Genomic DNA, 23,717 nt, shown 5'->3' on the forward strand with positions numbered 1-23,717 from the left:
AAATTATGAGCAATAATATTATTATTAATAAATAATACAATTATAACTACTATAGAAAACTATTTACATTTATTATTGATTTATAAATTTTAGATATTAATGTAGATATGATAAGTAAAATAATTAATAATCTTTGATACTATATTTATAAAATATTTGCTGAAATTGTTTGTTTGTTATGTTTATTTTAAAAATATTTATCATTTAGTATAAAATTGCAGTTATATAGAAGCAGTAATTATTTTTTGTTAGTTTGTAATTAAATAAATAACTAATATTTTATTTGAAATTATTATATGAAAAAGTTTTTTTTAATAATGTTTAAATTACTAATTATAACTATTAGTTTATTGATAATTGTATGTCAAGCAAGTTTACAAATAACAAAATTAGGTGTATTTGAACAAAATGTAAGTATAATTATACTTTAAATTAAAATTTTTTAAATAATAACATTAATTAATTATTTTTTCAAATAATAATATTAATTTGTTGTATTAAATAATAATAATAATTTATATATATTAAATAATAATATTAGTTATTTATTTTTTTTGAATAATAATATTAATTTGTTGTATTAAATAATAATAATAATAATTTATATATATTAAATAATAATATTAGTTATTTATTTTTTTTTTGAATAATAATATTAATTTGTTGTATTAAATAATAATAATAATAATTTATATATATTAAATAATAATATTAGTTATTTATTTTTTTTGAATAATAATATTAATTTGTTGTATTAAATAATAATAATAATAATTTATATATATTAAATAATAATATTAGTTATTTATTTTTTTTTGAATAATAATATTAATTTGTTGTATTAAATAATAATAATAATAATTTATATATATTAAATAATAATATTAGTTATTTATTTTTTTTAAATAATAATATTAATTATTTAATTTTTTAAATAATATTTATTTATTTTTTTAATTAATTTTTTATAAAAATTTGTAATTAAGCTTGTCGAAAAAAATAATGATACTAACATTTATATGTGTGGTGGCTATTATAAAGATAGTAGTATTGAAAAGCTAACACGCGCGTGCAATAGCTATGATCAGGAAACACGTGTTTGGCAACCAATTAAATCATTGTCCAATGAACGATCAAGTTTAGCATTGATTGAATACGATAATAGATTGTGGGCTATTGGCGGCAAAAATGTAATGTGATTATTTGTAAATATTTTTAATTAATTAATATTTTTTTTACTAGACTAGTTTTCTATATAAGAAAAATTTAAAAAATAAAATTTACGATTTTTTTTATAATAGTTATCTGGAAGTCTAGATACTGTTGAAACCTATAATATAGTAACACGTTTATGGTCTAAACAATCGCCATTGAATATTGCACGCTAGTAAGTGAGCTAGATAATTTTTTTAGTTATTATTATTATTATTAGCTAGATAAGTTTATTATTATTACTACTAAAAAAATATATTTATTATTTTATTTTCTACTTATTATTATTATTACTAAAAAAATATATTTATTTTATTTTTTACTAATTATTATTATTAAAAAAATATATTTATTATTATTATTTTCTATTTATTATTATTATTATTTTATCGATAGCTCATTTGGTACAGCAGTTATTGACAATATTTTATATGTTTGCGATGGCAATAATTATCAACCGAGTATTGATCATATTATTAAAAATTTTTAATAATTTTATTATGCTAAAATAATATATATAAATTAATTTTTGTTTGTAAAAAAAATATTATAGATCAAAATGATCCAATATTATCATCGTGCGAATATTATTCAATGGAAACCGGGGAATGGCATCTGGGCTGGACAATGACAATGGCACGTACAGATTTTGCACTGGTAGCCCATAATGACTATCTGTATGCAATTGGCTGCTATTTCGGTAACTTTGATAAAGGCTATATACAATCAATGGAAAGATATAATACTAGGACTAAACAATGGCAACCAATGGCTAATATGCCTACAAAAAGGTAAATATATTTTTTTAAATAAATAATAATATTTACTATATATTTATTTTTACAAAAAAAAAAATAATTATTAAATTAGAAATGCATTTGGTGCCTGGTCATTTATGGATAAAATCTACGTGTGCGGCGGTTATGATGAAAATAATAGCAATAGTTATAGGGCATCATCATCAGCCATGTCCTCATGCGAAACATACGATTCACGGGCAAACAATTGGACAACAATCGGTAATTTTAGGGTTATTTTATTTAAAAAAAATAATTAAATTAATAATAGTTTCATAACTAATTAATTAATTAAATAATAGTTTCATAATTAATTAATTAATAGTTTTATAATTAATTAATTAATAGTTTTATAATTAATTAATTAATAGTTTTATAATTAGTTAATTAATAATAGTTTCATAATAAATTTATAAATAATAGTTACATAACTAATTAATTAATAATAGTTTCGTAATTAATTAATTAGTTACTAATGATAATAATATTATATAATAATTGTTTTATTTTTATTGATTAGCATCGATGAATACTAAACGTTATGATTTTCAATTGGTTGCCATTGATAATGTTTTATATGCCCTGGGTGGCCAATCAAGTAAATATATATTTTTAATTAAAAAATATATATATTTTTAATAATATAATCTAATTAATTAATTAATATATTTAATTATTTATATAGCAAACGGTACTGTAGAGCAATATGATTATACAACTAATCTATGGTCATATACAACACCAACGTTGCCATTCAATAGCTATGGATTTGGTGTAAGTATTAATCAAAATATTTATTTTATTTTTTAAAAATATAATAATAATTGTTGTAATCAAAAAAATTAATTAATTTTTTTATTATTTTTTTTATTAAATAAATTATTTCTAGGCTACAACATTCTAAATGGAAATTATTATGATCAAAATTTTTTTTTATAAAATTTAAACATTTTTAAATAAATATTTTTATTAATTTTTTTTAGATATTTAGTATAAAAAAATTACATTAAGTAAGATTTTTTGAGTTTATATATTTTATTTGATTAATTATATATTAAATTAAACATTTTATTTTTTTTTTAAATTTTGTTTTATAAAATAATAAAATTTTTTACTTCGACTTATGCTAATAATTTTAAATGACATTTTGTACTAATTTTATTTTAATAATTTAAACTTAAATTACAGTTTAATATTTTTTTATAATATGTATAAACAAGTAATTTTTTTTATCAAAAAATATTATATGTTTTAAATCTATGTTATTTATAATAGATATTATGATATTAAGTTTATGTAATTTATTATTATTATAATTATTTGAAATTAATTTTAGTCGACATTTTATAAAAAAACTGTTGTATAATTAACTTTAAGTTTATATTTAAAAAAAATTTAATAAAAGTAAATATCATTTTTAAAAATTAATAGGTAGTAGATATTTAACAACAAAATACAACAATTAATTAGTTATAAAAAAAACTATTTTTATTTTATTAAAAAAATGACATAATTTATTTAATTGTAATTTTAATGATAATAATAATAATTAGTATTATTATTAATACTATTTAATAATGGCAGAAAATTTATAAATATAAAATGTATAATATATATAGATATAAATATATAATTAATTAATTATTAGTATAAAATATTTTTTATTATATATATATATATATATCATAAATATATTTGAAATTCAATATGTCGTCGACTTTAAGTAAAATTATTGATAAAAACAAACAACAAATACTGTAATGAAGTTATTATCGTTGGGTAAACTGTTGTATATTTTATCACTGATTTTATTAGTATTGTTGTTGTCATGTATTTGGACGGCACATGTAGTCCTAAGTGATGATAGTCCTGGTAGTGGTGGTGCTGCTGATGGTGAAACAACAACTACAGGTGCTGATGCAGCTACTGGTGCTCCAACTACTACTACTACTGGTGCTACCACTAGTGATAATGGTATTGGCGGTGTTTTAGCTGGCACATTTAAAAAACTACCATTCAAACTACCATGTATATATTTTAAATATTATTATAATATTATTTATCAATTTAATTTAATAATATACATATATATATATAATTTATTTATATAAACAAAACAAAATAATACATATAATTACATATTTATAATTTTTTTTCTAATTTTTTGTTTTTTTCTAATTACTAATTACCGATACCGACACACACACACACACCTACATCAATGATATATATATATATATATATATTTATATAGTTTTAAATAAAAACGGTAGTGTCCAGGCACAGGAGGCTATCAAATCGGGTAACAAAAATGCCAAACATTATAAACAATATAACGATGAAGTGGATAAGCTATACACTGATATGTTTAAAGATAATAATAATACTAATAATAATAATAATAATAATAATAATAGTATTGGGCACCTGGCTACTATTGGTAAAAAGGGTAGCAAAAAAAAGTCTAACCTATGGAGTAATGTACCATTATTGAGAAGTATGTATATATATATATATATATATATATATATATATATACAGTATATACCACTGGTTATCAGTATAGTGATTTCTGATTACTTTTGATTAAAATGCACTGTCGAAGCTTATGGTTTATTATAATATATTTCATCTAGCTAAAAATACACTGTTACATATTAATTTTAATTAAGTGGTATATTTTATTTAATATTATATAAAAAAAGGTTATTAAATTTGTGTATTATAATTTTTTTTTGTTTTTTATCTTGGTCAGTAATTATGTTTTTAAGTAAGGGACCGTATAATAATCGTGATATCGCCTGGTATATACTGTATTAAATTTATTTTTTTTTTTAAATATATATATTATCTAGTGCAAGTTTTATAGATAAAATAAGCTTATTTTTTGGGGGGGGGATATTCAACTAACTAATACATTATTTTATGTTATTGTTTTAATTTTGTTATTTTATTTAATAAATAAATAAAATTTAAACAATCACTCCCCACATATACAGTATATATTTATATACATAAAAAATCTAAATAAATATTTTCGTTTTTTTAATTAAAAACATAGTATTAGTATTAAAAACTTTTGACAATTTTTTTGTTGGGGTGGTAAAACATAAAATAATTTACTTAGATTAGTAGGATACCCCCCACCCCTCCCTATATAACTAAAATAATTACATAAAATTTTATTTTGTCTGTAAATTTATATAAAATTTTAATTTTATTTTTTTAAAATTAAATTTTAGACATTTTAGTATTAGTATTAAAAACTTTTGATAATTTTACTAAATAGGTGGGTACTGTGGGGGGTGGTAAAACATAAAATAATTTACTAAAGATAATAGGATACCCCCAAACCCCCACCCCATAAAAATATAATAACAAAATAAATATAGAACTAAAATAATTACATGAAATTTAATTTTGTCTGTAAATTTATATAAAATTTTAATTTTAATTTTTTTCAAAAAAAAAATTAAATTTTTAGACATTTTAGGCGAAACTTGCTACGATAATATCGGGTGTTTTAGTGCACTTGAATACCAGGACTTTAGCAAACGTCCCATCCCGTTGCTACCCATGTCGCCCGATGCTATCAATCCTACATTTCATTTATATACAGTGGACAGTATGCTTGTGGCCGAAAATTTTAGCTACAATTCCACCGATGATCAGCTGAAAAAATCCGGTTTCAAACCCCAATTGAAAACCATATTTATTACACACGGGTTTCGCTGTGAATTTGAACCCTGGATGATAGTATGTATCAAAAAAAAAATAATATATAAATGTGTATATTTTTATTAAATTTTATTTTCTAAAAAAAAATAAATAAATAAATATATAGATAACTAAAATTGTAGAAAATTAATTTTATTGATGAGAAAAAATTCTATTTTTTAGAATAAATAGAAACAATAATTAGATTTATTTTAAATAATAATATTTTAATATTTTTAATTAATATATTTTTTTATGTGATACAAACTTTTTTTTAGAAAAAATAGAAACAATAATTAGATTTAAAAAATAATAATATTTAATTATATATAATTGTTTTTGGTGAATTGTTTTAATCATGAATTATTAACCAGGTAGTATAAGTTTAATAAGTTTATACATTTTTAATTTATATATTTACAGTAATAATATATATATAAAATAATATTTAATTTATTTCAACTAAAACAATTTTATTTTAATTAAAATAAAATTTTTGAAAAATTTATCTAGACCAATTTTTTTTCTCTATATAAATAGGAACTTAGAGACTTTATATTTAAATCGACTAACGAGTACAATGTTATTGTTGTCGTATGGAAAAATGGTATATATATATATATTAAAAATTAAAATTTTTAATTTTTTAAATAATTTTTTTTACTACCCCCCCACCCTACCCCCGTCCACCAAGGTGCCATGGTACCGCTGTACCATTTGGCCGCCACAAACACGCGTGTAGTCGGCGCCATGATTGCCTATTTTGCCAAATCGTTGGCCCGTACTTTTGACTTCCCGCACGACCGCTATTGGCTTATTGGTCACAGTCTCGGAGGTCAAACAGTAGGCTATGCTGGGAAACTTATACGCAATCCTCCTGTTTCACGTATAACAGGATTGGATCCTGCGGGTCCCGGGTTTCATTACGATGATATTAATATGCATTTGGATAGATCTGATGGCCAGTTTGTCGACGTCATACATACGGACAGTGCCTATGCCTTCAACGAAGGTATGGGTACCGAAAAAAAGCGCGGTTTCTATGATTTCTATCCTAATGGAGGTATGTATTGATGTGTGTATGTGTATGTGTATGTGTATGTGTATGTGTATGTGTATGTGTATGTGTATGTGTATGTGTATGTGTATGTGTATGTGTATGTGTATGTGTATGTGTATGTGTATGTGTATGTGTATGTGTATGTGTATGTGTATGTGTATGTATATGTGTATGTGTATGTGTATGTGTATGTGTATGTGTATGTGTATGTGTATGTGTATGTGTATGTGTATGTGTATGTGTATGTGTATGTGTATGTGTATGTGTATGTGTATGTGTATGTCTACTATTTTGTTGTTGGGGATAACGGTATTAAAATAAAATTAAAAATATTTTTTTAATGTCTATTTTTCTGTCTATTGTAATAATAATAATAGGATTAATGCAACCTGGATGCTCCCTATCACGTGGTATATTGCATATAATAAACTCGATAAAAACTGGCCAGGAGCTATCATGTTCCCATACCAGGGGTACTATCTTACCGTATAGTATAGGTAATAAAGTTTATATTTTTAAAAAAAATTAAATAATTATTAATTAGCATGCTAATTTTGGGGCGGGGGCGGGATGCTATTATTTTATGCATATACACACACACACATATAGGTAATAAAGATACCTATTGTCAACCGATTGCCTACGATTGTGAAAATTATGAACTATTTATTGAGGGCCGATGCAACCAGTGCCGGAACGGCATGTGCCAGCCCATGGGCTTGAATTTTGATTACTATAAAAATTTTACACCACCACCCGAATCGGCTGACTATAAATTTTGGATTCAAACCAATTATAAATCTGAATTTTGCGGTAAAATTATTTTAATTATTAAATAATAATATTAATTATGTAATAATAATATTAATTATGTAATAATAATATTAATTATGTAATAATAATATTAATTATGTAATAATAATATTAATTATGTAATAATAATATTAATTATGTAATAATAATATTAATTATGTAATAATAATATTAATTAGTAATAATAATATTAATTAGTAATAATTATTGTTTTATTTATTTAAATTTAATTTAGTTTATCATTATCAAATTGCTATGCATATAGCAGAGGATTCAAATACAATTAGAGGTATTTATAATTAAAATAATAATAATAATAATAATTTTTATTAATTTTATAAAATAATAATTTAAATTAAATTGTAATTTAGAATACAATATAAATTATATATATATATACACACACAAAATAAAAATAATTTTTTAATTAAAAAAAATAATTAATTAATTAATATTTATATATATCTACCAAAAAAAAATCAATTTTAACTAATATACAAAAAAAATTATTTATATTTATTTATTTTTAATTTAATTTTCTATATATATATACAGGTTTTCTTGAATTCAATCTGAAAACTAAAGATAAAAATGAATATAAATTTATTAGACATATTAGCCGATCAGCAATCGGTGAAGTGTTAACCTTATTGATAACATTTCAATTTAAACTGGACCTCGAATACTTGACCCTAACCTGGCATCCCCTACAAAACGATACAAATTTATTTAAAAAAATGCGTATAATGGTCATTGAAGTTAACTATATGAGCCATATTGTTGAATCGTAAGTTTATTTTTAAAAAAAATTAAAATTAAATTTATTATGTATTTTTTTTTTGTATATAAAATTTAACATTTTTTATTTTTCAAATTTTTTTTATTCAAACAAAATTAATTATTTAATTAATTAAATACTAACAAACAAATTGTCGAAAAAATTTAAAAATAGTTTAGTTTACTAATTAAATTAAAGTCGGTTTATATAAAGTTAGTAATTATAGATTAGTTTTTTTTAAATAAAAATTTTCAGTTAATCAATATTTTTAATAATAATTATTATTTTAAGTAAACATTGTTTTGTTTTTTTATAGAAATTAAATATATAAACAGCAAATATATATATATATATAAAATATATAATAATACTAATAAATAATATATAATAATACTAATAAATAATACAAATATAATTAGTCAGTTTAATAATTTAATTTATATAAATTTTATATTAAATTATTATAATAACTGACTTGAATTGATCTAGATTAACTGAAAAAATTTTCTACACTAATTTATTTTTATATAAAATTATATATAAATTATATATTTATTTAGATATTTTAATTTTTAAAAATAAAAATATTTAATATTTTTAATCAATATTTTTTTCAATCAACAAAATTTCATAAATAAAAATTAAATTTTTCAGCGAAAGATTGAAAAACTCGTACAAACTGTGTCCCCGATCGGTGGGACCCAAGGATTTAACATTGAAAACACCGCTAACACTAGAGCCGTGCAAATCGGTGCCGTATGTCGACCACTGGGCCAGTGAACAGAAACCGGAATTGTTAACATCGCTAACCGATAGCCATATGATTAAGTATACAGACTACGAGTGTACAAACAAACCGGAACCGCGACTAACCGATCGGCCAAAAGTGTCCAATAAATTTTTGTTTGGCCTCAAAGGTACCGATCCGGACACTAATAATTTAGCCGATTTTTCATAGGTTATAATTAATTAATTAATTAATTAATTAATAACAATTAATAATTAATTGATATAATAAATTTATATCTAGCTGTACACACAAAAAAATCATTTAAATTTATATAAATATATAGTATATATTTTTTTAACAAAAAAAAATAATTTTTTTATAAATAAATAAATTAATAAAATTTTTTTGGATAATTTTTTGATTGATTAATAATTATTTCAATTAATATATATCTATATTTCTATTATTAATAATTAATAATTAATAATTAATAATTAATAATTAATAATTAATAATTAATAATTAATAATTAATAATTAATAATTAATAATTAATAATTAATAATTAATAATTAATAATTAATAATTAATAATTAATAATTAATAATTAATAATTAATAATTAATAATTAATAATTAATAATTAATAATTAATAATTAATAATTAATAATTAATAATTAATAATTAATAATTAATAATTAATAATTAATAATTAATAATTAATAATTAATAATTAATAATTAATAATTAATAATTAATAATTAATAATTAATAATTAATAATTAATAATTAATAATTAATAATTAATAATTAATAATTAATAATTAATAATTAATAATTAATAATTAATAATTAATAATTAATAATTAATAATTAATAATTAATAATTAATAATTAATAATTAATAATTAATAATTAATAATTAATAATTAATAATTAATAATTAATAATTAATAATTAATAATTAATAATTAATAATTAATAATTAATAATTAATAATTAATAATTAATAATTAATAATTAATAATTAATAATTAATAATTAATAACATTATAATTATTATAATTATTAATTATTAATATATTTAATAGAAATTTATTAATCTAATTTATTATTATCATTTTATATTATTATAAAATTTTTTAAATTATATTTTTTATAATTAATTTAAGTAAACTTGTAGTAAACTGTAATAATAATAATTATTATTATTTATTTAGTTTCAATACAATACAGATAATTAAAACCAGGAATAAAACCAAATAAATTTTATTTTACAAAAAATTAAATATAATTAACAAAAATACAAGTGATTTTTAAAAAACAACAAATTAATTAATTAATTAAAAAAAAAATAAATACAACAACAAATATGTTGCATTTAAAAACTATTTTGAAAATAATAATAATAACAACAACAATAAAATACAGTATATATATGTGTGTGTTTTAATTTTTCAACAAAAAAAAATAATTATTAGCTACTAGTTTGCACCCCCGGGGTATTTAATTATTATTATTATGATATAAAAATGTAGGTGCTGTATCCCGGGGGTGGGGGGTTGACGGGGATGCGGGGGTTATTAACCGATTCGTTTTAGACTACTAAACATACCGCCTTTTGGCGGTTTAGTAGTCGGTTTGACTGTTGAACCACCACTACCCCCACCTGCACCTCCACCACTACCCCCACTACTAGCATCACCACTATGATGAGCACCTGTACCATCGCCAGTACTATCCTTACTGCCCAGATCTTCGTTGAATGTTTTCAGCACTTTATCCTCCCGTTCGTCGTGTACTTCATTATGGGGAACGTCCGGCTCAATTGGCTTATGGGGATGGACTGCCAAATGTTTTAGGCTGTTCAGGGCAATGTATGAGCCGGGTTTGGGCGTTGTACGCGACTGACCCACTTTCAATCGGACAGCTTTGCTAATGTATTGGTCGACCTTAGACTGGTCCGGTTTGATGCGCCTGGGTTTGCTAGTTGTTGTTGTCTTGTTGCCCTATAATAATAATAATACCCGACCCACCCCACCAAATAGATGTATTAATATATATATATATGAGTTATTATATGCATATATTCTACAATATTTATGTAACTATCTAACTAATACCTATCCCACTATACATACAGTATATCTAACTATCGCTATCTCACTAGACATCTATCTAACTATTCTTATCTAACTATCCCTATCTAACTATTCCTATCTAACTATTCCTATCTAACTATTCCTATCTAACTATCCCTATCTAACTATTCCTATCTAACTATCCCTATCTAACTATTCCTATCTAACTATTCCTATCTAACTATCCCTATCTAACTATTCCTATCTAACTATTCCTATCTAACTATCCCTATCTAACTATCCCCATCTAACTATCCCTATCTAACTATCCCTATCTCACTATCAATCAATAAATCATAACCCCTACCCTCTCTACATCCGACATACCTTGAATTTTTGTTGTAACGGTCCCAGCAGTTCTCTGGTATCTTTTTTGGTCCAATGGCCGGCAAACACTTTTCTCAATACATACAATAGGGTACCCTTTTCGTTGCGTATGCCAATCACTTGGTGCATGATTATGGCTGCCGGTCCCTTCCAGCTACCATCCGGATTCTGTAGTTTCGGTCCAATATAGGGCAGTTGATAGATGGACGGTAACTGACCGATTAGGTGTTCAATGATTTTCAATATATTGGCCACAAAACCGTAGGATACTTGTGCCGAATGACCCAGACCACTGGTCAACGAATCGAGACCGTGACGGGATAGTACACCCTACGTGGATACAGGACAATACAATCAGGTGTGTGTGTGTGTGAGTGGGTGGATAGGGTAGGAGTGGATGGATAGGTAGGAGTGGGTGGATGGGTAGGAGTGGGTGTATATGTAGGAGTTGTTGGGTGAATAGGTAGGAGTGAGTGTATAGGTAGGAGTTGGCGGATATGTAGGAGTGGTTGGGTGAGTGGATAGGTAGGAGTGAGTGTATAGGTAGAAGTGGGTGAATATGTAGGAGTGGTTAGGTGGGTGGATAGGTAGGAGTGAGTGTATAGGTAGAAGTGAGTGAATATGTAGGAGTGGTTGGGTGAGTGGATAGGTAGGAGTGAGTGTATAGGTAGAAGTGGGTGAATATGTAGGAGTGGTTAGGTGGGTGGATAGGTAGGAGTGGTTAGGTGGGTGGATAGGTAGGAGTGGGTGTATAGGTAGAAGTGGGTGTTCAAATTACTTACAATAATGTTGCGCATAGGATCGACGCCCAATTTGACCATGCTCATCGGACTGAATATGGAAACACCATGATCCAATATCAAATTAATATTGATGCCAATCGAGTTGATATGTTTGGCATCGATACCTATTTTAGCTAACGTTCCCAACGATACGTCATTATTTAGATGTTCTACAGTAATAATAATAATAATTATAATAATAATATAAAAATAAATAAAATTATAATAAATTATATATATATTTATTTTAGACTGGGTCATCCCTATATAATTTATATAATGCTGATTAATATTTTTTTAAAAAATGTAATTGATAAAGATAAAAAAATTTAAAAAAAATTAAAAGTTTGTAGAGATATCATAATATCTATAAAAAATTAAAATTTTAATATTTCTAATAATAATTTTTTATTTAAACTAACAATTTATAAATATTAGTTTTAGATTAAATCTATTGAATTAGAAAAAAATAATTAATTAAATCTATTTTTTTTTTGTAAAAAATAGCTCTATATCTAGTATAAACTGTATTATTATACTGATACCCTATGTTTACCCCCTCCCTCCCCCTTTACTACCCCCTCCATATATATATATACATATACTTACTTTTGAGTCCACCGATTAGCAACAATTTCGGATCAATACCGGAGCTCAACATTAGCGGTATATTGATGCCGGCTTTGGCCAATACTTTTGGTTCAAACCCGACATAAGCCGATGCTAGCAAATCGTCGACATCCAGACCCAGTTTATCGCTCATATCTTCATGATCCCGGAGCCCATGTTTGGCTAAATGTACTGGATCAATTCCTATTATTTTATAAAAATAGATAGTATAGCACCGGGTGGGTTAGAAATCTAGTTATAAGTTAGCTATAATCTAGTATACTATATGATAGAGTATACTAAACGCACCGATAGCTTTCAATTTGGCCGACTGTATGCCCAGTTTGTCCAACGATCCCGACTCGCCCGCCTGAATGCCCAATTGTTTTTGCAGGTCCGGTCCCAGTGCACCGATACCGCCGGCCAACAACACCGGCAAATCTATGCCCAGTTTGACGGCCGCACGTATATCGATGCCGGCGGCCGACAATTTTTTCTCGTCCACCAAACAGTAGCGCATATAGCGATTGAAAAGATGTTTGATATCGACGCCGACCTCCTTGAGCTTAGCCTCATTGGCCGTCAATAGGCCTGACCTAAATTATTATTGATTAATAATAATTAATAATAATTAAGGGACTGCTCACATATTATGTTCGCACTTTTTTAAAAAGATATCTAGACCCCTCCCTCCTCTATGTTAACAATTGTTTGCATGATGTAGTCATTTATAAAAAATACGTTTATATATCCCTAACCGCTTAACCCACCCCCATTAAAAAATAAAATATCTAAATTAAGATCCTCCCCTCCCCCTCGTTCGCAAAAAATCGCTTTGACCGACCCCCTCCCCTCAAGTGTGAACGTAATATGTGAATCGCCCCCAATTTATTATTTGTCAGGTAGGGGTATAGTTAAAAAACAAATACCAATTACTTACTCTAATAAATTAGCTGTATCCAGTCCCAGCTTGGCCATGGCTGCACCGTTTAGGCCAACCGATTCGGGACTGGCCAATTTGGCCTGAGCTTCTTTAGACAATAGTTGTTTACCGCCGGCCAATAGTAGGCCAGCATCGATGCCGGCCAAGGTTAATTTTTCTAATATAGTATAACATATCATAATAATAATAATAGTTTTATTAATTTATAACACACACATAGTTATACTGTATACACACACACACATATAATTACACACACCACACACATAGTTATACACACACATAGTTATACACACACATAGTTATACACACACATAGTTATATATATATATATATATATATATATACACACACACACATAATTACACACACATAGTTATACACACATATAGTTACAAACACACACACATAGTTATACACACACATAGTTATACACACACATAGTTATATACACACACATAGTTATACACACACATAGTTATACACACACATAGTTATATATATATATATATATATATATACACACACACACATAATTACACACACATAGTTATACACACATATAGTTACAAACACACACACATAGTTATACACACACATAGTTATACACACACATAGTTATACACACACATAGTTATACATACACATAGTTACAAACACACACACACACACATAGTTATACACACACATAGTTATACACACACATAGTTACAAACACACACACACACACACACACACACATAATTACACATACCACACACATAGTTATACACACACATAGTTATACACACACATAGTTACAAACACACACACACACATAATTACACACACCACACACATAGTTATACACACATATAGTTACAAACACACACACATAATTACACACAACACACACATATATAAGTACACACATACACACACACACATACATACACACACACACACATAGTTACAAACACACACACACATACACACACATAGTTACAAACACACACACACATACACACACATAGTTACACAACAACACACACACACACACACACACACACACACACACACACACACAGTTATATATATACACACAACACACATAAAAAAATCTATACTAACCAATATCAATACCGACCATCCGGAGCACATCGGGATCCTGGCCGCCCAACAGTGCCGTCAACAATGTATTTTTATCGTGAGCCGATTTGGTCATCATTGACAGATTGTCTAGTGCAACTAGCATATTTTTCAATGGTTGCTGTTTCAGGTTGACCCTATGGCCGGGTATTTCCAGGAATTTTTTCGGATCAATAATATTGCCCAACAATCCGCCAAACATTGCGCCCATCATCGACCCGATCGGACCGCACGCCTGTACGTACGTCAACAGCCAGCCGCCCATAAACTCGCCCAAACCGCGTACAATAAAATCCGAATACGGCCGCAGTTCATCCCGGGCTACATGCGCGGCTCCCGGTGCCGTCTGGGGTACGTCACCTTGGACTTGCATCCGGATCATGGCCAACAAACCGCCCGAACCGTGCAGCCAAGCTAGCATTGCCCGACTCAGTTTGCCCGGATTGCGTACAATTTCGTGCAGTACAGGATTGGTAAACTGTTGGACCAGTGAACCACTTTGAACGCCCAGTTGGGTGGGACTTATCTTTCCTGGTGTGGTGGTGGTGGTGGATGGGTGGGGGTAATGGTTAACAACAATAACAAATTGATTTTATGATTATATGAGTGTTTTCATGTGTTTGTGTGATATATGTGTGTCTATGTGTGTCTATGTGCGATATATGTGTGTGTATGTGTGTGTGTATGTGTGATATGTGTGTGTGATATATGTGTGTATGTGTTTATGATATGTGTGTGTGTGATATATGTAAGTGTATGATTGATATGTGTATGTGATATATGTGTGTATGTGTGTATGTGTAATATATGTGTGTATATGTGTGTATATGTGTGTATATGTGTGTATATGTGTGTATATGTGTGTATATGTGTGTATATGTGTGTATATGTGTGTATGTGTGTGTATGTGTACAATCTCACCTATGTTAACTGCGTGGACGATTTTAATGATCGGCAACATTATACGAATAACATCGGCTAGTGGGGCAACAAAACCGACCCCTTTTAAAATTTCGGGTATTTCAGTGACACGGGTATTAAAATCGACTGTAAAACAAACACAAACAACAAAAATATATGTTAAAACCAGTATATATTAGATATGATTTTGATCGGTTTTATAGGTGTATGTATGTGTAGTTTGGTAGGGGTGGTCAACCCCCCCTAATACCTACTTTTACTATTGACCATTGTATTGATAGCCCGGAGTACGGGTGCCAATACCGATGCCATCGGTACGAACACTGGTCCGCCAACTTTTAGCAAAAAATCAGGTGACAGTAGCAATCGGGTAACCATATCTTCATCGTCCAGATCTAGTTTACCATCATTTTTCAGACCCATTTTGTAGCCGCCGGGCGGCGGTCCGCCCTGATAGCTATCGGCCAACCGTTTATCGGCTTTACGATTGAAATGCGGCTTCTCCTTGATATACCTATCGAAATGGCCTTTACCTGGTGGCGGTTCGGTCGGATCGGGCAAATCGATTTCAGTGCTATCGGCGCTACCGCCACCACCGGTCGACGCTTTAGTAGTCAGCGATGCGGCGGCAGTAGTGGCCGCACGTTTACGACGCTTACGACTAGACGATGGCCCGTCCGTATGATCTAAACTACTACCACTAGTGGTTGTCTCATCGTCTCCCAGTACCGATTGGACAGTATGGTCGTCCGTATGGGCGCCGCCGCCGCCGCCGCCAGTTTTATTAGCATACAATACCTTAGCCTTGTAGGCGCCGCCGTAAATGTTGACACCGTGTGCGGCGGCCAAATCCAGGCCGCAAGACATTGAACGATAGTATTCGCCGGTCGACAGAAATCGGAACCATCGGAGTAGGGGTTCGACGACCATCAGTACGGGTTTGAATAGACCGCCCGACGATTGGATGATAATCGGCGGTAATGCCAGTACCAGATCCCAGGGATCTTCCTGTTGGTTAAGGACTTTGCCGATCAGCAACAGTGGCCCGAATACCTGATTCATTAGGGTTGCCATAGGCTGGTAGACAATGTAGACTATTGCCCGTCCTTGAGGACCTGGTTGGTAGTAATGGGTGGGGGAGGGTGGGGAGGGGGTAGTTAATAATGTTAGTTAATAAGGTATATTCAATATACCGTATACAGTATATACAGTATTATTAAATATATTATTATTTTAATTTTTTTTTAAAATAATAATAATAATAACAAACCCATTGTTTTGTAGACCAAATCGGACAGTGCGTGTATGGGATCGCCTCCCTGTCCTTTCATACTTTTAACAAAATGTATCAATGCGTTCAATGCCTTAATGGATTTGCTTTTTTAAAAAAAAAACAAATAGTAATAATTAAATTTATTGTTTTATTTATTTATTTTAAAAATAGGTTATTTTTTAATATTTAACTTATATATATTTTTTATGGTTTAATATTTATAAATTATTTATTTTTTTTTGATAATAGTTTTTATGATAATTAGATTAGGATTAAGTTGAACTAAAATTGTTTAAGTAAAACAATTATAATATAAAATAATGTAATTTTTTTTTAATAAAAAATAAATTTTATAATTATATGTTAGTAGTTACAACTAAATCAAACTAATATTAGTTAATTTAATTTATATTATATTAAATATATTTTTTTTGTTGATAATAATTTATTATTACACACAATGAACTCATGTATATACTGTATATAGTTATATAAAAAGTAATAAATATTTAAATATAAAATATATATTTTTAAATATATATACATATATATATATATATATATATATATATGTATGTATATATATACATACATTTTGACCTGTTCCACTTGGCCACCCTTACCAAACATTTGTTTGTATTGTTTTTTAGCTTTAAGATCGGCATCTTTTTTATAGGTTTCCCATTGTTTTTCTAATTTTAGTTTTTCCTTATTGACATCAAATTTTTTAACTGTATCCACAGCTAGTTTGTTGGAAAATTTTTTTAACAAATTAAATTAAAAAATTAACATTATACAATTATCAATGGGGGGATGAGGGTAGTGGGGTAATTAATTGGGTGTGTGTGTGTGGGGGAGGAGGGGTTGGGAGGGGTGTTACCTTGTTGGGCATACTTGGCCACGTCGACACCTGTCTGATTTTTATATAGATTCATTGCAACACCGGTAACGCCCCCTTGACTTTTGAAAAACTTTTTAACTTTATCAATATACAATTGTATGCCATGTTTGGCTACATTGTCGATAAAGGTTACTGGCGTACGTACAGCCTATTAGTTTAAATAAATATATATAATTAACAAGGTTATTTATATACGTGTTAGTAGTAATAATACTGTACTACTATTTCATGTAAGGTCATAAGGTAATGTTTTTTTTTTTTGAAAATATGATATTAATTTTGATTGTTAAAATTATTATTTAAAAAAAACTGTAAATTATATAAAGTAATAGAAAATATTTTATAATTACAGTAATAATAATAAATTTATAGGAAGAGCAAGGAATAGCGTTTTGATAAAATTTTTAGTATTAATAATAATATATTTTTAAAAATAAATAAAAAAAAACAACAATTATTTAAACTTATTGGAAATTTTTAGAATTATTTGTAATTTTTTAGTGTTCAACTAAAAATTTACAAATAGCTAACTAAAAACAAAATAATAGACTAAATTACATAGATGCATTTTACTGTAATTATATTATATTAATAATAATTATATTATATTAATAATAATTATATTATATTAATAATAATTATATTATATTAATAATAATTATATTATATTAATAATAATTATATTATATTAATAATAATTATATTATATTAATAATAATTATATTATATTAATAATAATTATATTATATTAATAATAATTATATTATATTAATAATAATTATATTATATTAATAATAATTATATTATATTAATAATAATTATATTATATTAATAATAATTATATTATATTAATAATAATTATATTATATTAATAATAATTATATTATATAACTAATAATAAAAAATTTAATTATTTTTTTGATTTATTTGTTTGTTAAAATTTTTTCAAAAAAAAAATAACTTACATTGAGCATAATATTTTCATATTTATCCTCATATTGATCCAGATTAAGGCCCATAAAATGAAAATAATCACCCAGTTTCAATTGTTTTTGTTTACCCAATTTTAGCATCGGTTCCAGTCCGACCCATATATCATCTTTTTTATTATCCAGATCGGCACCTACCGTTTTACCTAGTTCAGCCCTGGTCATTTTAGTTTTATGTTCCATTTTACTAAAATAATTTCCCGGAAAATAGCTCAGGGGCATTTTCAATATTTTCATATTTAGGCCATCGATTTCAATGAGTGGATCGGGATCCAAGTCCTTAATCAATCGTATAGGATTGACCTCCCGTATGGTATCCTTAATTATTTTCATTACTTGACCCGTATCGGCAGCACCTTTACCACTACTACTACCGTCCCCTTTACTATCACCACTACTACTATCATCAGCCGATTGGCTGGCCTGTAGGTTATGGTCAGCTTCTGCAGCATCAGCAGTAGTAGTATCATCACCGCCACTACCATCACTGCTAGTCTCAGGATTGGCTGATTTTAGGGTATGATCTTCACTACTACTACTACTACTACTACTGTCACTACTACTATCATCAGCCGGTGCTCCTGACGTTGTTGTTGTTGGTGTATCGTCAGCGGCCGCACCTGTAGTCTCTATATAAGTATAATAATAGTAATTAGTATATTGTATTGTATATAATAAATACTGATATATATATATATATATAACTAATAGTTTAGTTATTGATATTTAGTATATTTTTTGTAATTTTTTTTTAAAAATAATACTTTTAATGTAATTTTATTATTATTATTATTATTATTTTAGCTAGTTTAAAATTTGTTTTTTTACAACTATGTTTTGGTTATATTAAATTATAAGTTCAATTTATTTATTTATTTATTTATTATTATTATTATTATTATTACATAGTTCATACATTATAATTATAGTACTGTTTATGACTATGACTACACATATAATTGAATGTGTATAATAATAAAATATTTATCTCATCAATTACATTTAGTATAATTAGATTAATTAAGTATTAAATATATATATTTAAATAATATATAAATTAAAATACATACCACTATCATCGGCATAATACAATGAAATGTGTCCAACAATTATTGTTAAACATAATAATAATAATAATTTTAATCTACTTATGGCCATAATTATTATTTATTGTTTTTAAATAATGATTTATTTAATTAATTAATCATTATAGGAAAAAAATGCCATATAATATAATAGTAATGGATGGCATATATATATATATATATATATATATATATATGTATATATAAATACAGTATATTATTAAGTGTATTTTTTTGACTAATTAGTCCATATGGTATTGAATTGATTTATTAATGAAATTTTAATATTTTTTAAAAAATATTAGTATTTGTGTGTGTGTTTTTTATTAATATTTATTTTTTAATAAAACAACATTTATAATTTAATTAATAATTTGTTTCAATAAATTACAACCTATTAATTTTATTTATTTTTTAAAAATTTAATTTTATCATATATATAGGATTGTTTAACTAAATAATTATTATTTTAATAAATTTAATTAGATTAGCTAAAATTTTTTAATATTTTATAATTTATAATAATGTTATTTATATTTATATATATATATATATATTTATATATTTATTTATTTTTAAAAATTTATAAACAAATTATTTTAAATGTTAGTCATAATAAATAATAATAATAATCATATACTATATAAAGTTATATATATATAGTAAAAAAGATATCATTTGACATAAATATAATATTTTTTTGCAAACTTTTAACAATAACTTAAATATAATAATTAATAAAAATATATATAATAACAACGATATCTTTTTACTTTTTAAAATAACAATATATTAATTATTAAAATATAAATTTTAGCTAAAAAAATTGTTTCATTAATAAAGTTTAGATACAGTTATATATTACTATATATAATACAACAATTGTTAGCAAGTTTAACAAGGTAATTTGATATAAAGTAATATAATGATGAGTGATAATTGATATATAATATAAATTAAAATAAAAAATAATTATTTTAATAGTTATTAAGGTAAAAGTTATTGTTTCAATAACATGTAATTTATAAATGTTATACATATATATTAGTTTAACTTAAATAATTTAATTAATTAATTAATTAATTATTAACTATATCAATAATAACTATTAATGTAATTTACTATAATGTCAATAGATTTTTTTAAACATATAATCTTGATCAATTTTTTATTTAGCACTGTATATGGTAAGATTAATAATATATTATTTAATTTTTGAAATTTTTTTTTTTAAAAATAATTATATTATAAAATAAAATTTTTTTTGTTAATTTATTACTTTAAAATAATAATTATTATAAATTACAGGGATGATTTTAAAAGTCCGGAAAGTTATACTATATTATAAATTTTAATAATAAAATAATTATAGTTAAATATTATAAGTAATTAATTTACAGTTTAGTTGTTTTTTAAATAAATAATTTTTAACATTAATTAATTTATTTTTTTTTTTAAAATTATGCTTAAATTATTATCTATTTTTTTGTTGTCAAATAATATTATATATTTAAAATAAGTTAAGATTTTTATTAAGTTAAGTCAAAATATATTATTATTATTTATATTTAATTTTATGAAAAAAAATGTTTTTAATTTATTTTTATTAAAATATTTATTTCTAAGCTATTGATTGGATTCTGTATAACAATAATACAGTAGTTATTGATGGCATTAATACTACTACTAGTAGTAATACTAGTAATACCAGCAATGGGAAAGGTATCTCAAATAACAATACCATAGTAGCTGATAGTTATAACTATTTTAACTACTCAACAAAACCAACAGTCCTACTACTACTACCTGTCCAACAAAACGATACAATATTATATGACACCACCATTAGTACCACTGCCACTAGCACTACCAATACAGGTAGTAGTAATAGTAGTACAGGTGCTACTACAGGTGCTGATACTATTGTTGTCGATATTTTTATTACTAACAACACTATTACTAATGACAGCACCGACACCTACAACATCATCAACAATAACATCACTGAAAGTGCTGCTAATCTAACTAAACTGTTTGCGACAGTCAATGATACCGGCAATCATACATTGGCGGTGGTGGAGGACAGTCATGTTGTTGTTGTTGGCACTAACACTACTAGTAGTAGTAGTACTGGTACTGGTGATGATGATAGGCTACTACAGCAGCAGCAACCAGAGACTGAGGTACCGGTAGTTTTTATCGGCAACAATACTACTGTCGGTGAGGAAAGCCTTAAAAACTTTACTACGATAACGTGGGCTCAGGTATCAAATGACTACAACAACAATGCAAACAACAACAGCTACCAGTTGTTCAACAACAATAGTATCAACAAATCCATGTATGACATACAGGAGCCGTCAAATACAACTATTGCCTACAATACTACCACTACTACTACTACTAATGCTAGCACAGAGACATCGCAAGCACCGGTAGTCAGTAATACTACTACTACTACTACTAGTAGTAGTAGTAGTATAGTTCCCTATGAACTGACATCAATAATATCGGCAATGCCCGGTATTCCCGTATTTCAGGAACCGCCCGAAATTATGATACATGACCCCGATGAAGGTCCATTGGAGCCCTATCAGCACCCGACTAACAAGTCCAACAACAACAACATGACCGCCGGTGACTATATCTATGTTAGACGGCCAAAGTTTCAGCCGGAAAAAGGATCGCTTGAAGAAAAATATCGGCACCTGTTGGTCGACACGGGCGACGATGATGTACCCGATGATCTATATGGAGGAGGAGCTGGCGCACCGGGAGGTAACGGCAGCTATGTCAACACCTATATTGATTATTCAGATATTACTATAAGTCCCATAATCAGCAATACTACCAGTGCTGATGCTGCTGCAGCTGCTCCCGTATTAATGCCGCCACCACTACCACCGCTACCTCCAATGCCTTACCCTAACTACCCGCCATTTGCAGCTCCGGGCTATTTTCCATACAACAACAACAACAATAATAATAATAATTATCGTCAATTGTATCCATTGGCCTACAATCAGCAATATTTCTATAATCCCATTCCTATGCAACCATCAATACCAGGTGCTACCGGTGCTGCTGCTGATGCTAACAGCACAGCTGGACCACTGAAACCAGTTAATAATAACAACAACTATCCCTATCTGATACTATGCCCGCACGCCTACCTGAACCAAATGATGACACCCATCATGAACCCATATATGGCCGCCAATAATGGTGGCCAACAATACCGCCGCCCCAACCATGGCTACTATCCAATATCCAATGAACAACCCGGTGGTGGTGGTGGTGGTGGTGGTGGTGGTGGTTATGATGAACAACCGGCCACCACTATAGCACCTGTAGTAGTAGACCCGCGATTTGAATTGCTGCCGAAAAGTTTTCAGCCATACGGTGCCCAAATAAAACAGGTATCCATCGACGATCAAGTAGTTCAGCGGCCAAAGTTCAACAACGGTATGATCATAGGCGATACCGATACACTGGAAATGTTAGGTCCGCTA

General features: G+C 26.8%; 3 protein-coding genes across 3 annotated transcripts; 2 read left to right on the forward strand and 1 right to left on the reverse strand.

The window, feature by feature from the left end:
- The first annotated feature begins 364 nt into the window (after positions 1-364).
- LOC128952410 (kelch-like protein 17) lies at positions 365-2,920 on the forward strand. Its single transcript, XM_054297807.1, has 9 exons — positions 365-410; positions 987-1,190; positions 1,302-1,387; positions 1,609-1,673; positions 1,766-2,003; positions 2,083-2,231; positions 2,530-2,607; positions 2,695-2,783; positions 2,899-2,920. The coding sequence occupies exons 2-9, from the start codon at positions 1,020-1,022 to the stop codon at positions 2,911-2,913; spliced, it is 891 nt and encodes a 296-aa protein (XP_054153782.1). The 5' UTR covers positions 365-410; positions 987-1,019; the 3' UTR covers positions 2,914-2,920.
- Positions 2,921-3,700: 780 nt separating this feature from the next.
- On the forward strand, positions 3,701-9,369 carry LOC128951841 (inactive pancreatic lipase-related protein 1-like). The gene is made up of 10 exons (XM_054297123.1): positions 3,701-4,037; positions 4,264-4,506; positions 5,494-5,765; positions 6,267-6,333; positions 6,421-6,789; positions 7,164-7,283; positions 7,396-7,599; positions 7,835-7,888; positions 8,155-8,386; positions 9,032-9,369. The coding sequence occupies exons 1-10, from the start codon at positions 3,770-3,772 to the stop codon at positions 9,333-9,335; spliced, it is 2,133 nt and encodes a 710-aa protein (XP_054153098.1). The 5' UTR covers positions 3,701-3,769; the 3' UTR covers positions 9,336-9,369.
- A 1,176-nt stretch (positions 9,370-10,545) lies between these two features.
- Positions 10,546-20,351, reverse strand: LOC128952022 (uncharacterized). The gene is made up of 14 exons (XM_054297345.1): positions 20,191-20,351; positions 19,097-19,749; positions 18,111-18,279; positions 17,823-17,973; positions 17,228-17,334; positions 16,212-17,072; positions 15,958-16,083; positions 15,019-15,567; positions 13,906-14,065; positions 13,275-13,561; positions 12,966-13,169; positions 12,357-12,526; positions 11,575-11,904; positions 10,546-11,115 (listed from the first exon to the last, which is right to left on the reverse strand). The coding sequence occupies exons 1-14, from the start codon at positions 20,276-20,278 to the stop codon at positions 10,690-10,692; spliced, it is 4,281 nt and encodes a 1,426-aa protein (XP_054153320.1). The 5' UTR covers positions 20,279-20,351; the 3' UTR covers positions 10,546-10,689.
- Between the last annotated feature and the right edge of the window lie 3,366 nt (positions 20,352-23,717).

Source organism: Oppia nitens, unplaced genomic scaffold (assembly GCF_028296485.1).
Source record: "Oppia nitens isolate AA-2021 unplaced genomic scaffold, nextdenovo-longstitch-racon4-pilon3 scaffold1_pilon_pilon_pilon, whole genome shotgun sequence".
Taxonomy (NCBI): domain Eukaryota; kingdom Metazoa; phylum Arthropoda; class Arachnida; order Sarcoptiformes; family Oppiidae; genus Oppia; species Oppia nitens.